Here is a 14,018-nt window from a genome sequence, read left to right as displayed (position 1 = left end):
ACCTTGCATTGTACTGGAAAGTTTGATTTAAGTTCCTTCTTCCACACCACCTAAACGAAGGAAGCAATAGAACTCAAGATGACAGGTTCACTAAACATTAACTTCTTGTATTCTAGTTACATAGGAACATCATGAAACCTGCAATCACAAGACGTGTTTAACCACTTGCCGACCAACCACCGTAGTTTTACTCGGTTGGGCGAAACAACGTTATGTTACGTCGCTTCGCCCTGTGGCCACTAGTGGCGCACGTGTGCGTGCCTGCTGCTCGCCTCCAAAGCAGATGCAAGTGCCCAGCGGGCGCAATGACCGACAGGCACCCGCGATCGCTCGTGACAGAGCAAGAAACGGGATCGGTGTGTGGTAAACACACAGATCCCAGTTCTCTCATAAGAGAAATGACTGATCGTCTGTTCATACAAAGTATGAACAGCGATCTGCCATTTCCCCTAGTAAGTCCCATCCCCTCTTCAGTTAGAACACAGAGAGGGAACACAGTTAACCCCTTGATCGCCCCCTAGTGTTAACCCCTTACCTGCCAGTGACATTTTTACAGTAATCAGTGCATTTTTATAGCACTGATCGCTGAAAAATGGTCCCAAAAATGTGTCAAAAGTGTCCGATGTGTCCGCCATAATGTCGCCGTCCCAATAAAAAAAATAAAATAAAAAAAATCGCAGATCGCCGCCATTACTAGTAAGAAAATTAATAATAATAAAAATGCCATAATTCTATCCCCTATTTTGTAGACGATATAACTTTTGCGCAAATCAATCAATACACGTTAATTGCGATATTTTTTTCCAAAAATATGTAGAAGAATACATATCGGCCTAAACTGAGGAAAACTTTTTTTTTTTTGGAAAAAAATAAATTGGGGATATTTATTATAGCAAAAAGTAAAAAAGATAGGTTTTTTGTTTTTTTTTGTAAATTGTCGCTGTTCTTTTGTTTATAGCGCACAAAATAAAAACCGCAGAGGTGATCAAATACCACCAAACGAAAGCTCTGTTTGTGGGGAAAAAAGGACGCAAATTTTGTTTGGGTACAGCGTCGTACGACCGCGCAATTGTCAGTTAAAGCGGTGCAGCGCCAAATTGTAAAAAGTGCTCTGGTCAAGAAGGGGGTAAAATCTTCCGGGGCTGAAGCGGTTAAGCTAGATTGGAAGAGTGCTTACATGTCCCTCATGAGTCGGGCATCCTCAGCTTGTACCAGCATGCTGCGTATCAAGTTCGACTGATCAGCCATGTCTGCAGTGAGCTTCTGGTGCACTAAATGGGATTCGTCTACCTGTAAAAAAAGAATTGAGATAAAATATTTATTTTAAGTTCCGCTATCAGGCAGATATCACACTTTTCATCATTCAAAGGCAAAATCCACCAAGTTGAGTTTTTTGTACATGCAGCTTCAATGTAAAGATGCATTACTGAAATTCCTCCAGTGATCTCCTCCACACACTGCATTTGCTGCTGCCAATCCTTGAATAGAGCTTTCCCCAATAAAGATAATGGCCCGGATTCACAAAGCACTTGCGCCGACGTAACTCAAGATACGCCGTCGTAAGTACAAATGTGCGCTGTCGTATCTATGCGCCGACCCACAAACTAAGATATGCCTAAAAATAGGCTTCATCCGACCGACGTAACTTGCCTACGCCGGAGTATCGTGGGGTCATATTTACGCTGGACGCATGTGGCGCTCCCATTGATTTTCGATTCAAATATGCAAATGAGGGAGATACGGCGATTCATGAACGTACGTGCGCCCGGCGCAGGCTACGCGCGGTGCGCGCAAGTTGTACGTCCGGCGTAAAGTTATTCCCCATATATGAGGCGCAACCCATGCAAAGGTATGGACCAGGGAACATAACCGGTCGTATTTTACGTAGTTTACGTTGGACGTGAATATGGCTGGGCGTAGGTTACATTCACGCCGTAGGCAGCGATTCGACATATCTTAGGCAGTTGTTTCGACGTGATTCTGAGCATGCGCACTGGGATGCGCCCACAGGACGGCGCATGCGCCGTTCGTTATATGTATCTGTCTGGCACTCGGCCCATCATTTGCATGGGGTCGCGCCTCATTTGCATGTCTCACGCCCACTTCAACCTACGCCGGCTTACGCCTTAGAAACCCAGTGCAGATTTGAGAGCAAGTGCTTTGTGAATTCGGGGCTTGCCTCTCTGCGCTGCGTCGGCGTAGCGTATAAAAGATACGCTACGGCAGCATAAATATGCGCCGATGTCTGTGAATCCGGGCCAATGAAGCCAACAGATCCCATAGACCTGTCTAAGTGATTACATGCAATCACCCGCGAATAGCTGCAGATCTGTCAGCCTCCTAATGCTTTTTATGGGGCTTCACTCCCTAGCTAATTGTCAGGATTCCCCGCTAAGTATCCCACAATTGTGAATAGGGCCTTAAAAGCCTGTATCATTTTATCACCATCTCCCATCCCAATCTACTCTAAAAAAAACAAAAATGTATACAGTGGAACCTAGGATTGCGAGTAACACGGTTAATGAGCGTTTCGCAATACGAACGCTGTATTTAAAAAAATCTTAATCTGTTAAAATCTGTTTGCGAGTGTTGTCTCGCAAAACGAGCACGATTCAGGCCAAATCGGTGTGCAGTGCTGCGTTTGGCCTGAGGTGGGGGGGGGGGGTCGGAGCCGAGCAGAGCCGAACGGTGCCGACCGCAGCCATTCGGAAATGCACGAAACTGAACCATTTCCGAGGCTATCCGGTGCCCCCCTCCTCTGGCCGAATGCGGTATTGCATACCATTGAAGTCAATGAGGAACAAACTATTTTAGTTTCCATTGACTTCAATGGGGAAACTCGCTTTGGTATGCGAGTACTTTGGATTACGAGCATTCTCCTGGAATGGAAAATGCTCATAATCCGAGGTTCCACTGTACTTTTAATGAACCTTCCACAGTAGCAATAATTGTATAGAATGTTATCCAATACCAAAAAAATTTAATGCATTGATCTCTCTGAATTCTTTAGTACATAACAGATGTACTGCAGTTAAAACCCGTTGTGAACCCTCACATATACCCAGTGAAGAGACTATCCTAAGGTGATACACAGAGATGAAACAAAGTCTTCTCCTTTTTAAGCTTAAATAAAATAAAAACGTGCATGCCCCGATGTCAGATGTGTCGAAACATGTAGGGTAGAGCTACCTTTCATGACCTCAACACGCACTCCGTAAACCAAGTGTTTGTTTTCCATGACTTTATAAGTAGTCTGTACTTGTTTTAACAAAAAAAAATCATATACGGTTTTACACTATGTGGCCCTTCAGGCTTTTCTTTCATGCAGTTTATTACGCTTGACGATCAGGGACTTGTGTGGATGCGGTGGGGATCTGGAGGATGTCTATCTCTTGTAAATGGGTCCATTAATATATCGATGCCTTTTTGACTCTTTTTTGATTAAAAAATCCACAAACTCTGCTATGAGTCCTTATTGCACACATAGGTGATGGAACACTTGCAGGATTGATGGCATATACCTAGGATCTTCTTCACTTACTCACCTTCTTTTTGGGACATTTAATATCACTGCCTTTGTTTTGGGATTGCTTATCTTTTTTGGGAACTACTTTTTATTTGATTTTTCTTTTCATTAAATATTCGTATTGGATATCATTTTCGTATATATTGCTGTTTAGAGTATTTTAGCACAGCATTTCTTTTTATTATACTTGTATTGAATTAGCTTGTCTGAGATTTCAGAAAAAAAAAAGAGGACAGAGAACTAAAGTTACACTCCGCAGAAATCAGTGAGGAGAGCTCTAAGAGTGGATTGGGGGCACACCCCCTCCACACATGGGAACAGGTGAGGCCAATCAGCTGGCAGTCCCTCCCCTGACACCATTTTTCCTTGGAGTCCGAAAAACTCAAAAGTGCAAAAAAAATCTGAAGTGATTTATGCTGATAGCAGAGGAAGGGAGCAGCAGACAGAAATTACACTTAGTGCTCTGATTTGAGACAAGTAAACACTATGGGCCAGATTCTGAAAGGACTTACGACGGCGCAGCGCCATGTACGCCGTCTTAAGTCCTAATCTGACCCGTCGTATCTATGCGCCTGATTCTTAGAATCAGTTACGCATAGATATCCATTAGATCCGACAGGCGCAAGTCTCTTACGCCGTCGGATCTTAACTGCATTTTTTTTTTGACCGCTAGGTGGCGCTTCCGTCGAATTCCGCGTCGAGTATGCAAATTAGCTAGATACGCGAATTCCCAAACGTACGTGCGGCCGACGCAGTAAGGTTACAACGTTTACGTTAGGCTTTTCCCGGCGTATAGTTGCCCCTGCTATATGAGGCATAAGTGCGGCGTACCAATGTTAAGTATGGCCGTCGTTCCCGCGTCGAAATTTTAAAAAGTTATGTCGTTTGCGTAAATCGTCCGTGAATGGGGTTGGACGTCATTTACGTTCACGTCGAAACCAATGACGTCCTTGCGGCGTACCTTGGAGCAATGCACACTGGGAAATTCCACGGACGGCGCATGCGCCGTTCCGCAAAAACGTCAATCACGTCGGGTCACAGTAGTTTTACATAAAACACGCCCCCCCTGATCCAAATTTGAATTAGGCGGGCTTACGCTGGCCGATTTACGCTACGCCGCCGCAACTTACGGAGCAAGTGCTTTGAGAATACAGCACTTGCCCGTCTAAGTTGCGGAGGCGTAACGTAAATCGGATACGTTACGCCGCCGCAGAAATACGCCCCTGACTGAGAATCTGGCCCTGTAGAGGGATATGCTTTGTTCATATTTCATGTCTTAGGTTTACAACCACTTTAAATGTTTGAACATAAGGAGTAATTTGTAAAAATCAGGGCAGGAAGCGCTAACTCACCTGCACAAGCACTTTCCGAAGCTGATTGAAGTATTTGGGAAAGTCGGCTTCCACAGGCAGGTCTTCTATGGCCAGAAATGTTGCCAATGACTGAACAATGTCACCAGCTAAATCCATGTCATCCGTATTTAGTGTGATCTACATAGAGAGAATGGTGAAATTGTGACAAAGTTTGGACTGGACGGACTAGTGTCTTTATTCAACCTTACCAACTATGAAATCTCACAGTGAGTTGGGGGATCACCTACCTCTCCGTTTGGTTTCATGTTTATGAGAAGAGTCCCCCCATCTCGTAGTGATGTAAAGCAGATCTGAAATGGAGCATTTTGTACTTCTGTGTCTTCTGGTAACAGAAAGTTCTGGTTTAACCACAGGACAACCTTCCAAACAAAAGGGAACATATAGTGGGTTTTGTTCACATACAGCTAGGTGTGCCTATTACCTGTGCATGGGGTTGGGGGTCTATAAAGAAGGGGTCTCAAACTGTCGGCCCTCCAGCTGTTGCGAAGCTACAAGTCCCATGAGGCATTGCAAGGCTGACAGTTACAAGCATGACACCCACAGGCAGAGGCATGATGGGACTTGTAGTTTTACAACAGCTGAAGGGTCGCCAGTTTGAAACCCCTGCTATAAAGTCACATGGAACATCTAGCATCACCAAGGTGTTGCCTGCAGAGTGGACGGATATACTGAAAGGATAATTAAAGTGGAAGTAAACCCTTCAATTTGATAGTTACAAAAACAGTTAACATTCCCGGCATGCCGGAAATGCTAGCTGTCACATTTGTTTGTGCTCTCAACCAAACTGCCAAACCATCCAATGGCTGGTTTCATAACAGGTCACATGTACAGCATCATGGCAGTTGCAGATTAAACAGAGGTCAAGATGGCCGATTCCTTGGCTGAAAACGATAGGAGGGTTTACTTCCACTTTAATGATAAGCATACAAATTCCTTGATTGTTATTAGGGCACCATCACTCTGTTGCCTTGACAAGTAGTCCCAATCAGTCCATTGCCAGATTACACTGCCAGCAAGGCAATGGCCAGATTCCTACAATGCCATAGCAACACAGTCAGCATGACAAGAGCCAGATGCTTCTGTCACCACAAAAAATGCACAAACTTCTATTCTATATACAAACCCATCCTTCGCCATGGCAATGGGGTCGAATCCCTGTTTCCATGGCAATACACACTATTTAAAGTGTCACATCAGAAAAAATATCAATAAAATGGTGTATTACATGCTGTTCATACTCAGTCACTATGAGATTTGTTTTCTATATTCTGAAAAAAACCTGGTTCATCTTGCTGTTCTCTATCTCCACCTTCTGTTCATGTCCCCAATTCAGCTGGGGATTTTTGCAGCTGTTGAGGCAACACTGCACATGCTCAGTTTTCAGTGAGTTTTTCTATGCTTAGCATTTCTTCTCTATAACATCTGAGCAGCCCAAGTGACTATAGAGTCACACATGTAGGCATATACAAGAGTGGTAAATGGCAGCCCACCCCCTCCCCCCGCTACCATGCCCACTAACCAGCTAAACACAATGGGGGCAGGATATTACATGTAGGTTAATGGAAGCTTCACCTCCCTCTTGTTCTAAGACACAGACTGGAGGAACGTGACCCAGTGTGACTGGCAGAAGTCCGTCCATACCATGTTATTGCCAAAAATAATAAAGATTTGATTTCAAATATATATTTGTATGATAATTTAAAACAGTTTATTGATATTATTTATGTATTTTTACGCTGTATTCCAAAGGCTTTATTTTTTTTGAACATGTGACCAGCAGCAGAGGACAAGAAGCTCCTCCTGTTTATATTTCCCTGCAGACAGGCTGGGAGAGATCTAGGTCATGTGACAGCTGTACATCAATTAGAAAAAAGGTACTAGATGTTTTTTTTTTTGTTTTTTTTAAATAAATTACAGTGCCATCATTCACATACAGAAATAAAAGGGACAACGTAAATTAAACAGTGTGGGCCAGATTCACAAAGAGATACGACGGTGTATCTACAGATACACCATCGTATCTCTGACGTAAACTGGTCCTATCTATGCGCCTGATTCATAGAATCAGATACGCATAGATAGGGCTAGATCCGACAGTGTTACACTGTCGGATCTTTTTTTAAATTTAAAAATGGCGCCGGGGGCGTTCCCGCTGATTTACGATAAATAATATGTAAATCAGCGAGATACGCAAATTCACGAACGTACGCGGACCCGTCGCAGTGTTCTTACGTCGTTTCCGTAGCGGTTTTCCGTCGTATACTTACCCCTTCTTTTATCAGGCGCAGCCAATGTTAAGAATAGCCGGCGTTCCCGCGTCGAATTTGAATTTTCCTACGTCGTTTGCGTACGCCGATTCACGAACAAGCGCGTCGCAAGTCCCGCTCACGTCGCAACCACTGACGTCCTAGTGACGTCAGTGGGAGCAATGCACGCCGGGAAATTCCACGGACGACGCATGCGCATTTAAATCGGCGCGGGAACGCGCCTGATTTAAATATGACACTCCCCTAGCCGCGGAATTTGAATTCCGCTGGGGGATTTAGGATCTGCCGTCGCAAGTTTGGAGGTAAGTGGTTTGTGAATTAGCCACTTGCCTCCTAAACTTGCGGGAGCGGATCTTAATTCACGTAGATCGAGCGGATCTATAGATCCGCTGAGCTACGTGAATCTGGCCCAGTGTGTTTAGTACAGTATCACTTTAATAATCACAAGTTAAAGTGGATTTTTTTTTATGTCACAATGTAGAGAATAAGATTTCCTATCATCTGTGCCCAGTCTTGTCCAGCTCTGAGCAATCCTCTTATTGTTCAGTGAAAATTAACAGACTTCCAGATAAAACCCTGTCTAAATAAAAAGTCCTTTCCTCTCTCCTTGCTTTGAGTGACAGGTTATTTACATATCTAGCTTGGACATGTTTATCATATGTTATATTATGTTTATCATACTATGAGGTGAGGTGGGGGGCGCCGGAGACACTCAGGGCCAGATCCAGAGAGAGAGTACGGCGGCATATCTACTGATACACCGGCGTACTTTCAAATTACCCGCGTCGTATCTTTAGTTTGAATCCTCAAACCAAGATACGACGGCATCTGGGTTCGATCCGACAGGCGTACGGCTTCGTACGCCTTCGGATCGTAGATGCAATACTTTGGCGTCCGATGGGTGGAGTTTGCGTAGTTTTCCGCGTCGGGTATGCAAATGAGCTTTTTCCGACGATCCACAAACGTACGCGCGGCCGTCGCATTCTCTTACGTCGTCTCTAGACGGCTTTTTCCGGCGTAAAGTTAAAGCTGCTATTTTGTGGCGTATAGATAGACTTGCCATGTTAAAGCGGTGGTTCCCCCTAAAACACATTTCTAACAATAGATTCGTAAGACCCGTTACACTGCGGGTAGGCTGGCTTTTGTTTTTGTTTTTTCGTACATACCGAGATCTCGCCGTTTCGTCCCTTGGCGGTGGGCGTTCCTAGTTGATTGACGTTTCTTTGACGGGCGCATACTGCGCGTCACGACTTTCCGACAGAAGCCGAACGTCATTGCGCAGGCGCCGTATAGAGTCGGCTCTATACGGCGCTTGCGCAGCGACGTTCGGCTTCTTTCGGAAAGTCGTGACGTCACATATGCGCCCGTCCGAGGAACGTCAATCAACTAGGAACGCCCACTGACAAGGGACGAAACGCAGAGATCGAGGTATGTACTAAAAAAAAAAAAAAAAAAAAGCCAGCCTACCCGCAGTGTAACGGGTCTTACGAATCTATTGTTAGAAATGTGTTTTAGGGGGAACCACCCCTTTAAGTATGGCCGTCGTTTCCGCGTCGAAATTTTAATTTTTTTTCTTTTTTGCGTAAGTCGTCCGTGAAAAGGGATGGACGTAAGTCACGTCTAAGTTCAAAAAATTACGTTGTTGCAACGTCATTTCGCGCAAAGCACGGCGGGAAATTTCGAAGCCGAGCATGCGCAGTTCAATCGGCGCGGGGGCGCGCTTCATTTAAATGAATCACGCCCCCTAATCGCCGATTTGAATTCCGCCGCCAGAAATACACTACGCCGCCGTAACTTTCGGCGCGCAATCTTTCAGGATTCTAACCAAAGCCGGAAAAGTTACGGCGGCGTAGCGTATCTCTGATACGCTGCGCCGATCCATTTCTATGTGGATCTGGCCCTCAGTGTCTCCGAGCGTCTCCAAGTGTTTGAGTGTCTCCGGTGCCCCCCCTAACTCTGGCCACATGCGGTACTGCATACACTAGCAGTGACACTGGAACATATTTTCTGAGTTTCCATTGATTCCTAAGGGGAAACCCGCTTTGATATACGAATGCTTTAGATTAAGAGCATGCTTCTGGAATGAATTATGCTTGTATTCCAAGGTGCTACTGTATATCTTTTCATGCGTTTATTTTTAGTCTTGGGTATCTGCTGTGAAAAGGGGGCTATAGATTACAATATCACTCTAATTCTTCCAAATAACTAGAAAAAACCTCTGTCTTTGTATAAGACTCACCCTCTGCACCCGTTCATTGATGCTGAAGGTCACATGACTGGATGGCTCTGGTGAAGAGGCGGGGCTACTGAGCACAAACATTGAGAACCGAGGAAGCTGCCTGGTTAGTTCAAACACGTGGAACTGTACACTGTCAATGAGCAAACAAAAATGCTTTAATATTTTAAACGGAAAAATGTAAAACTATGAAAAGACATATAAATCGATCTTCACACTTCACCTTGGATTTTTTTTGTATATGAATTTATCATGAATTATACAACATATTTCTTCCTGTTCATCTCCCCTTTCCCTGCTCTTTCTTTTCCTGTTTGTCCATTCAGAAAAATTCACACAAACTATCGTGATCGGCTCTCGAAAGCTGTGTACCAACGATCAAATTATCATGCGATCTCTTCAAAAGCGGTATTTTTCATTCGATTTTCTGATCGTGTGTACTAGGCTTAACCGTTTGCCGACTGCCTATACGTCGGCAGAAAGGCACAGATTCGATGTCCGCTGGTGTCCCGCGATCGGGTCACGAAACGTCAGAATGGGGGGGGGGGGGGTGCCTGTGTAAACAAGGCATCTCCCTGTTCTGCCTAGTGACAGGCCAGTGATCGTCTGCTCCCTCTCCTCGAGAGCAGTAATCGGTGTCGTGTCACAGTAAGCCCTGCCCCCACACAGTTAGAATCACTCCCTAGGATACACTAAACCCCTTTCTAACCCCCTACTGGTTAACCCCTTCACTGCCAGTGTCATTTACACAGTAATCAGTGCATTTTTATAGCACTGATCGCTGTATAAATGTGAATGGTCCCAAAATAGCGTCAAAAGTGTCCTATGTGTCCGCCTTAGGCCCCGTACACACGTCAGCGAAACTCGACGGGCAAAACACATCGTTCCTTGTGAAGCCGCCGAGGATCTCGGCGAGCCAAGTTTCCCCGTTGACCAACGAGGAAATAGAGAACATGTTCTCTATTTGGCCCAACGAGATCCTCGACGGTTTCCTCGGCTGAAAGTGTACACACGGCCGGGTTTCTCGGCAGAATACGGCTCCGATCGAGTTTCTGGCTGAATTCTGCTGAGAAACTCGGTCGTGTGTACGGGGCCTTAATGTTGCAGTCACGATAAAAAAATGCCGATCGCAGATTGTTCCCAGCTGGGGTGTGTGGGGAATTGATCCAGGTTTAATGTCTTGATAACTAGAATATGAAGCTCATTCCCATTATAATCTCTTGAAGTCCTTCCTCTTTGGTACTGGCTTATACGCAATCTAGCTTAAGCTAAAGCCATATTATATTTTATTTTCTTGTTTTCCTTCTGTATGTATTTTCCATGTATGTGAAAAAAATTTCAATAAAAACCTATTGAACATAAAAAAAACACTGATCGCCGTCATTACTAGTAAAAAAATAAAATAAAAATGCCATAAAACTATCCCCTATTTTGTAGACGCTCTAACTTTTGCGCAAACCAATTAATATACGCTTATTGTGATTTTTTTTTTTACCAAAAATATGTAGAAGAATGCATATCGGCCTAAACTGAGGAAGAAATTTGTTTTTTTTATATTTTTTTGGGGAGTAAAAAGCAAAAAGTAAAAAAATATTGCTTTTTTTTTCTAAATTGGCGCTCTATTTTTGTTTATAGCGCAAAAAATAAAAACCACAGAGGTGATCAAATACCACCAAAAGAAAGCTCTATTTGTGGGAAAAAAAGGATGTAAATTTTGTTTAGCAGCCATGTCGCACGACCGCGCAATTGTCAGTTAAAGCGACGCAGTGCCGAATCGCAAAAAGGGGCCCGGTCATTTGGCAGTCAAATCCTCTGGGGCCGAAGTGGTTAAAGGGGTTGTAAAGGTACATTTTTTTTCCCCTAAATACGTTCTATTACCTTAGTGCAGTCCTCCTTCACTTACCTCATCCTTCCATTTTGCTTTTAAATGTCCTTATTTCTTCTGAGAATCCTCACTTCCTGTTCTTCTGTCTGTAACTCCACACAGTAATGCAAGGCTTTCTCCCTGGTGTGGAGTGTCATGCTCACCCCGCCCTTGGACTACAGGAGAGTCAGGACGCTCTCTACGTTGCAGATAAAGAAAGGAGCTGTGTGTTGGTGGGTGTCCTGACTGTCCTGTAGTCCAAGGGAGGCGGTGAGCACGACACTCCACACCAGGGAGAAAGCCTCGCGTTACTGTGTGGAGTTACAGACAGAAGAACAGGAAGTGAGGATTTCTCAGAAGAAATAAGGACATTTAAAAGCAAAATGGAAGGATGAGGTAAGTGAAGGAGGACTGCACTAAGGTAAAGGAAGCTATTTAGGGGAAAAAAATTGTACCTTAACAACCCCCTTAAGGATGCCTACAGGCATTAAATCATGGTTGGCCATGGATGCACAACCTAGCTGCCAAACAAATAGCTATCTGACAGCTCTCTGATGTCTATGCCCAGCTTCAGACAGTCCGCCCTTCAGATGCTCTCACCTGTGCTGCCCAGTAAAACTACCCATATTAATATTGACAATGTCATTTTCTTACTTAATACTGCTTTGTATGGATAGTAATCTTGTTTGGTTTCCACTAAACCTATTTTAAATTTTTAGCATATATTGCTATATGGAACCTTAATCTTCTAATCAATGCTCATACCTGCATTTGTAACCAACAAATGCCTTAATGTGCAGATCCACAGGCACATCCTTAGGAGGGCAGATAGGGACCCGAATGCGGCCAGTAAGATTCTGGACACTGGGATGCACAACATGGCTTTCACCTTCAAATATACCTTCAGCAAAGATGAGTACTGCACGGATGATTGTATCTAAAAGAAAAATATGTCCTTTCAGAATATCATACAATAAAGGGAAGAGAATTGTCAGCGCTGTCTACTGCTATCAGGTTTGCCCTTGGAAAATAAAAGCTGCGATATGATCACCATTCTATTAAATAGAAAACTCCTGTAGGTTTTAGATCTTGGAAAATCTTTGAGGATGCTTAACCACTTCCCGCCCGGCCTATAGCCGATTTACGTCCGGGAAGTGGTACTGAAATCCTGACAGGACGTCCATGGACGTCCTGCAGGATTTCATGCCGCGCGCGCCCGAGGGGGAGCGCAGCGATCGGTGATGCGGGGTGTCAGTCTGACACCCTGCATCTCCGATCTCGGTAAAGAGCCTCCGGCGGAGGCTCTTTACCACGTGATCAGCCGTGTCCAACCACGGCTGATCACGATGTAAACAGGAAGAGCCGTTGATGGCTCTTCCTCACTCACGTCTGACAGACGCGAGTAGAGGAGAGCCGATCGGCGGCTCTCCTGACAGGGGGGTTCGCGCTGATTGTTTATCAGCGCAGCCCCCCCCTTTGGATCGCCACACTGGACCACCAGGGAAGCTTCTAACTTTTATTGCCAAAGCTTTGGTTGTAAACCCTCCAAACCAACTTTCACCTACAGGCAAGCCTAAATTAAGGCTTACCTGTAGGTGTTTGCAATATCTCCTAAACCTACACGGTTTAGGAGATATTTGCCAACAAGAATGCACCGATGTCTACGGCGCGCGACGCCGGCGCACTGAGAGTGCCGGATTTCTGAATGTGATCATGCCAGTTCTGCGCGCATGCCCAGTCACAGCGCAAGGATGTTAAATTGTAGGATCTAAAAAAAAAAATATGCTTTTGTGGCACTATAGAACAATATGTTTTATCTGTTTATAATTTGTGCCAAAAAAAACTTGACCTTATTACAGGCAAACCTCATTACTCTACAGAAGACCCCGTCACCTTGCTATTTAATGCTTTAGTACAATAGATATTTGTCCCAAATGACAGGGGACCATGTACAACTCCTCACCATTAGATGTTGATATGCTCAGCTCCACATGGGCAACCTGAATCTCTGATCCCAGAGTGACAGACAGAGCCGTCTGCAGCTGCGTGTTTGCTGGAATCACTCCCATTTGGCCATCAGGCTCGCTTCCTTGTGCCCTTGATTCTGCCTGTTGCAGGGCAAAACACAAGACAAAATTGAACACTATATGTGGGGTATATGAAATCATATAAGAAGAAGGCATGGTATCTGTATATAAATAAACAAGAGCTTCTTGAACCAATATACACATCTTAAAGCGGGGGTTCACCCTAAAAAAAAAAAAAAAAAAATTCTACCATGCCATCCAGCATATTGGCGCGAGCTAAAGTATGCCTTTATTTTATTTTTTTTGCGCCGTACTCACAGTTTAATCCCGTAGTTAAGTTTCAGACTCCCCGCGAGGAGTAGGCGTTCCTATGCAGAGGGGAACATGATTGACGGCCGGCTATGGAGCGTCACGCTTCCCGAAAATAGCCAAATAGGATTGGCTCTTCACGGCGCCTGCGCAGTCAGCTCCTCTTCTGTGTGCAGGCGCCGTATAGCGCCGTGAAGAGCCGAGTCCTACTCCGGCTATTTTCGGGAAGCGTGACGCGCCATAGCTGGCCATCAATCAGGTTTCCCTCTGCATAGGAACGCCCATTTCCCGCGGGTAGTCTGAAACTTAACTACGGGATTAAACTGTGAGTACGGCGCAAAAAAATGCTAGTATGCTGGATTTCATGGTAGAAACTTGTTATTTAGGGTGAACCACCGCTTTAAATACCTATAACC

At 44.6% G+C, this 14,018-nt stretch overlaps 1 protein-coding gene across 2 annotated transcripts in view; it reads right to left on the bottom strand.

Annotated features, from left to right (window-relative positions):
- The window catches only part of BBS2 (Bardet-Biedl syndrome 2), a 65,445-nt gene that overhangs the window by 7,489 nt on the left and 43,938 nt on the right, over positions 1-14,018 (bottom strand). For both annotated transcript variants that reach the window (XM_040329151.1, XM_040329150.1), the window contains 6 exons: positions 13,230-13,374; positions 12,032-12,203; positions 9,406-9,535; positions 5,127-5,258; positions 4,879-5,016; positions 1,178-1,290 (listed from right to left, as the gene is read on the bottom strand). In XM_040329151.1, the coding sequence (XP_040185085.1) occupies positions 1,178-1,290; positions 4,879-5,016; positions 5,127-5,258; positions 9,406-9,535; positions 12,032-12,203; positions 13,230-13,374 (830 nt within the window). The remainder of the gene's footprint in view (positions 1-1,177; positions 1,291-4,878; positions 5,017-5,126; positions 5,259-9,405; positions 9,536-12,031; positions 12,204-13,229; positions 13,375-14,018) is intronic.

The sequence above is a fragment of the Rana temporaria genome, chromosome 11 (assembly GCF_905171775.1).
Source record: "Rana temporaria chromosome 11, aRanTem1.1, whole genome shotgun sequence".
Classification (NCBI taxonomy): domain Eukaryota; kingdom Metazoa; phylum Chordata; class Amphibia; order Anura; family Ranidae; genus Rana; species Rana temporaria.
Note: the sequence above shows the minus strand (reverse complement) of the source record. Positions and strands in the feature narration are given on the sequence as shown.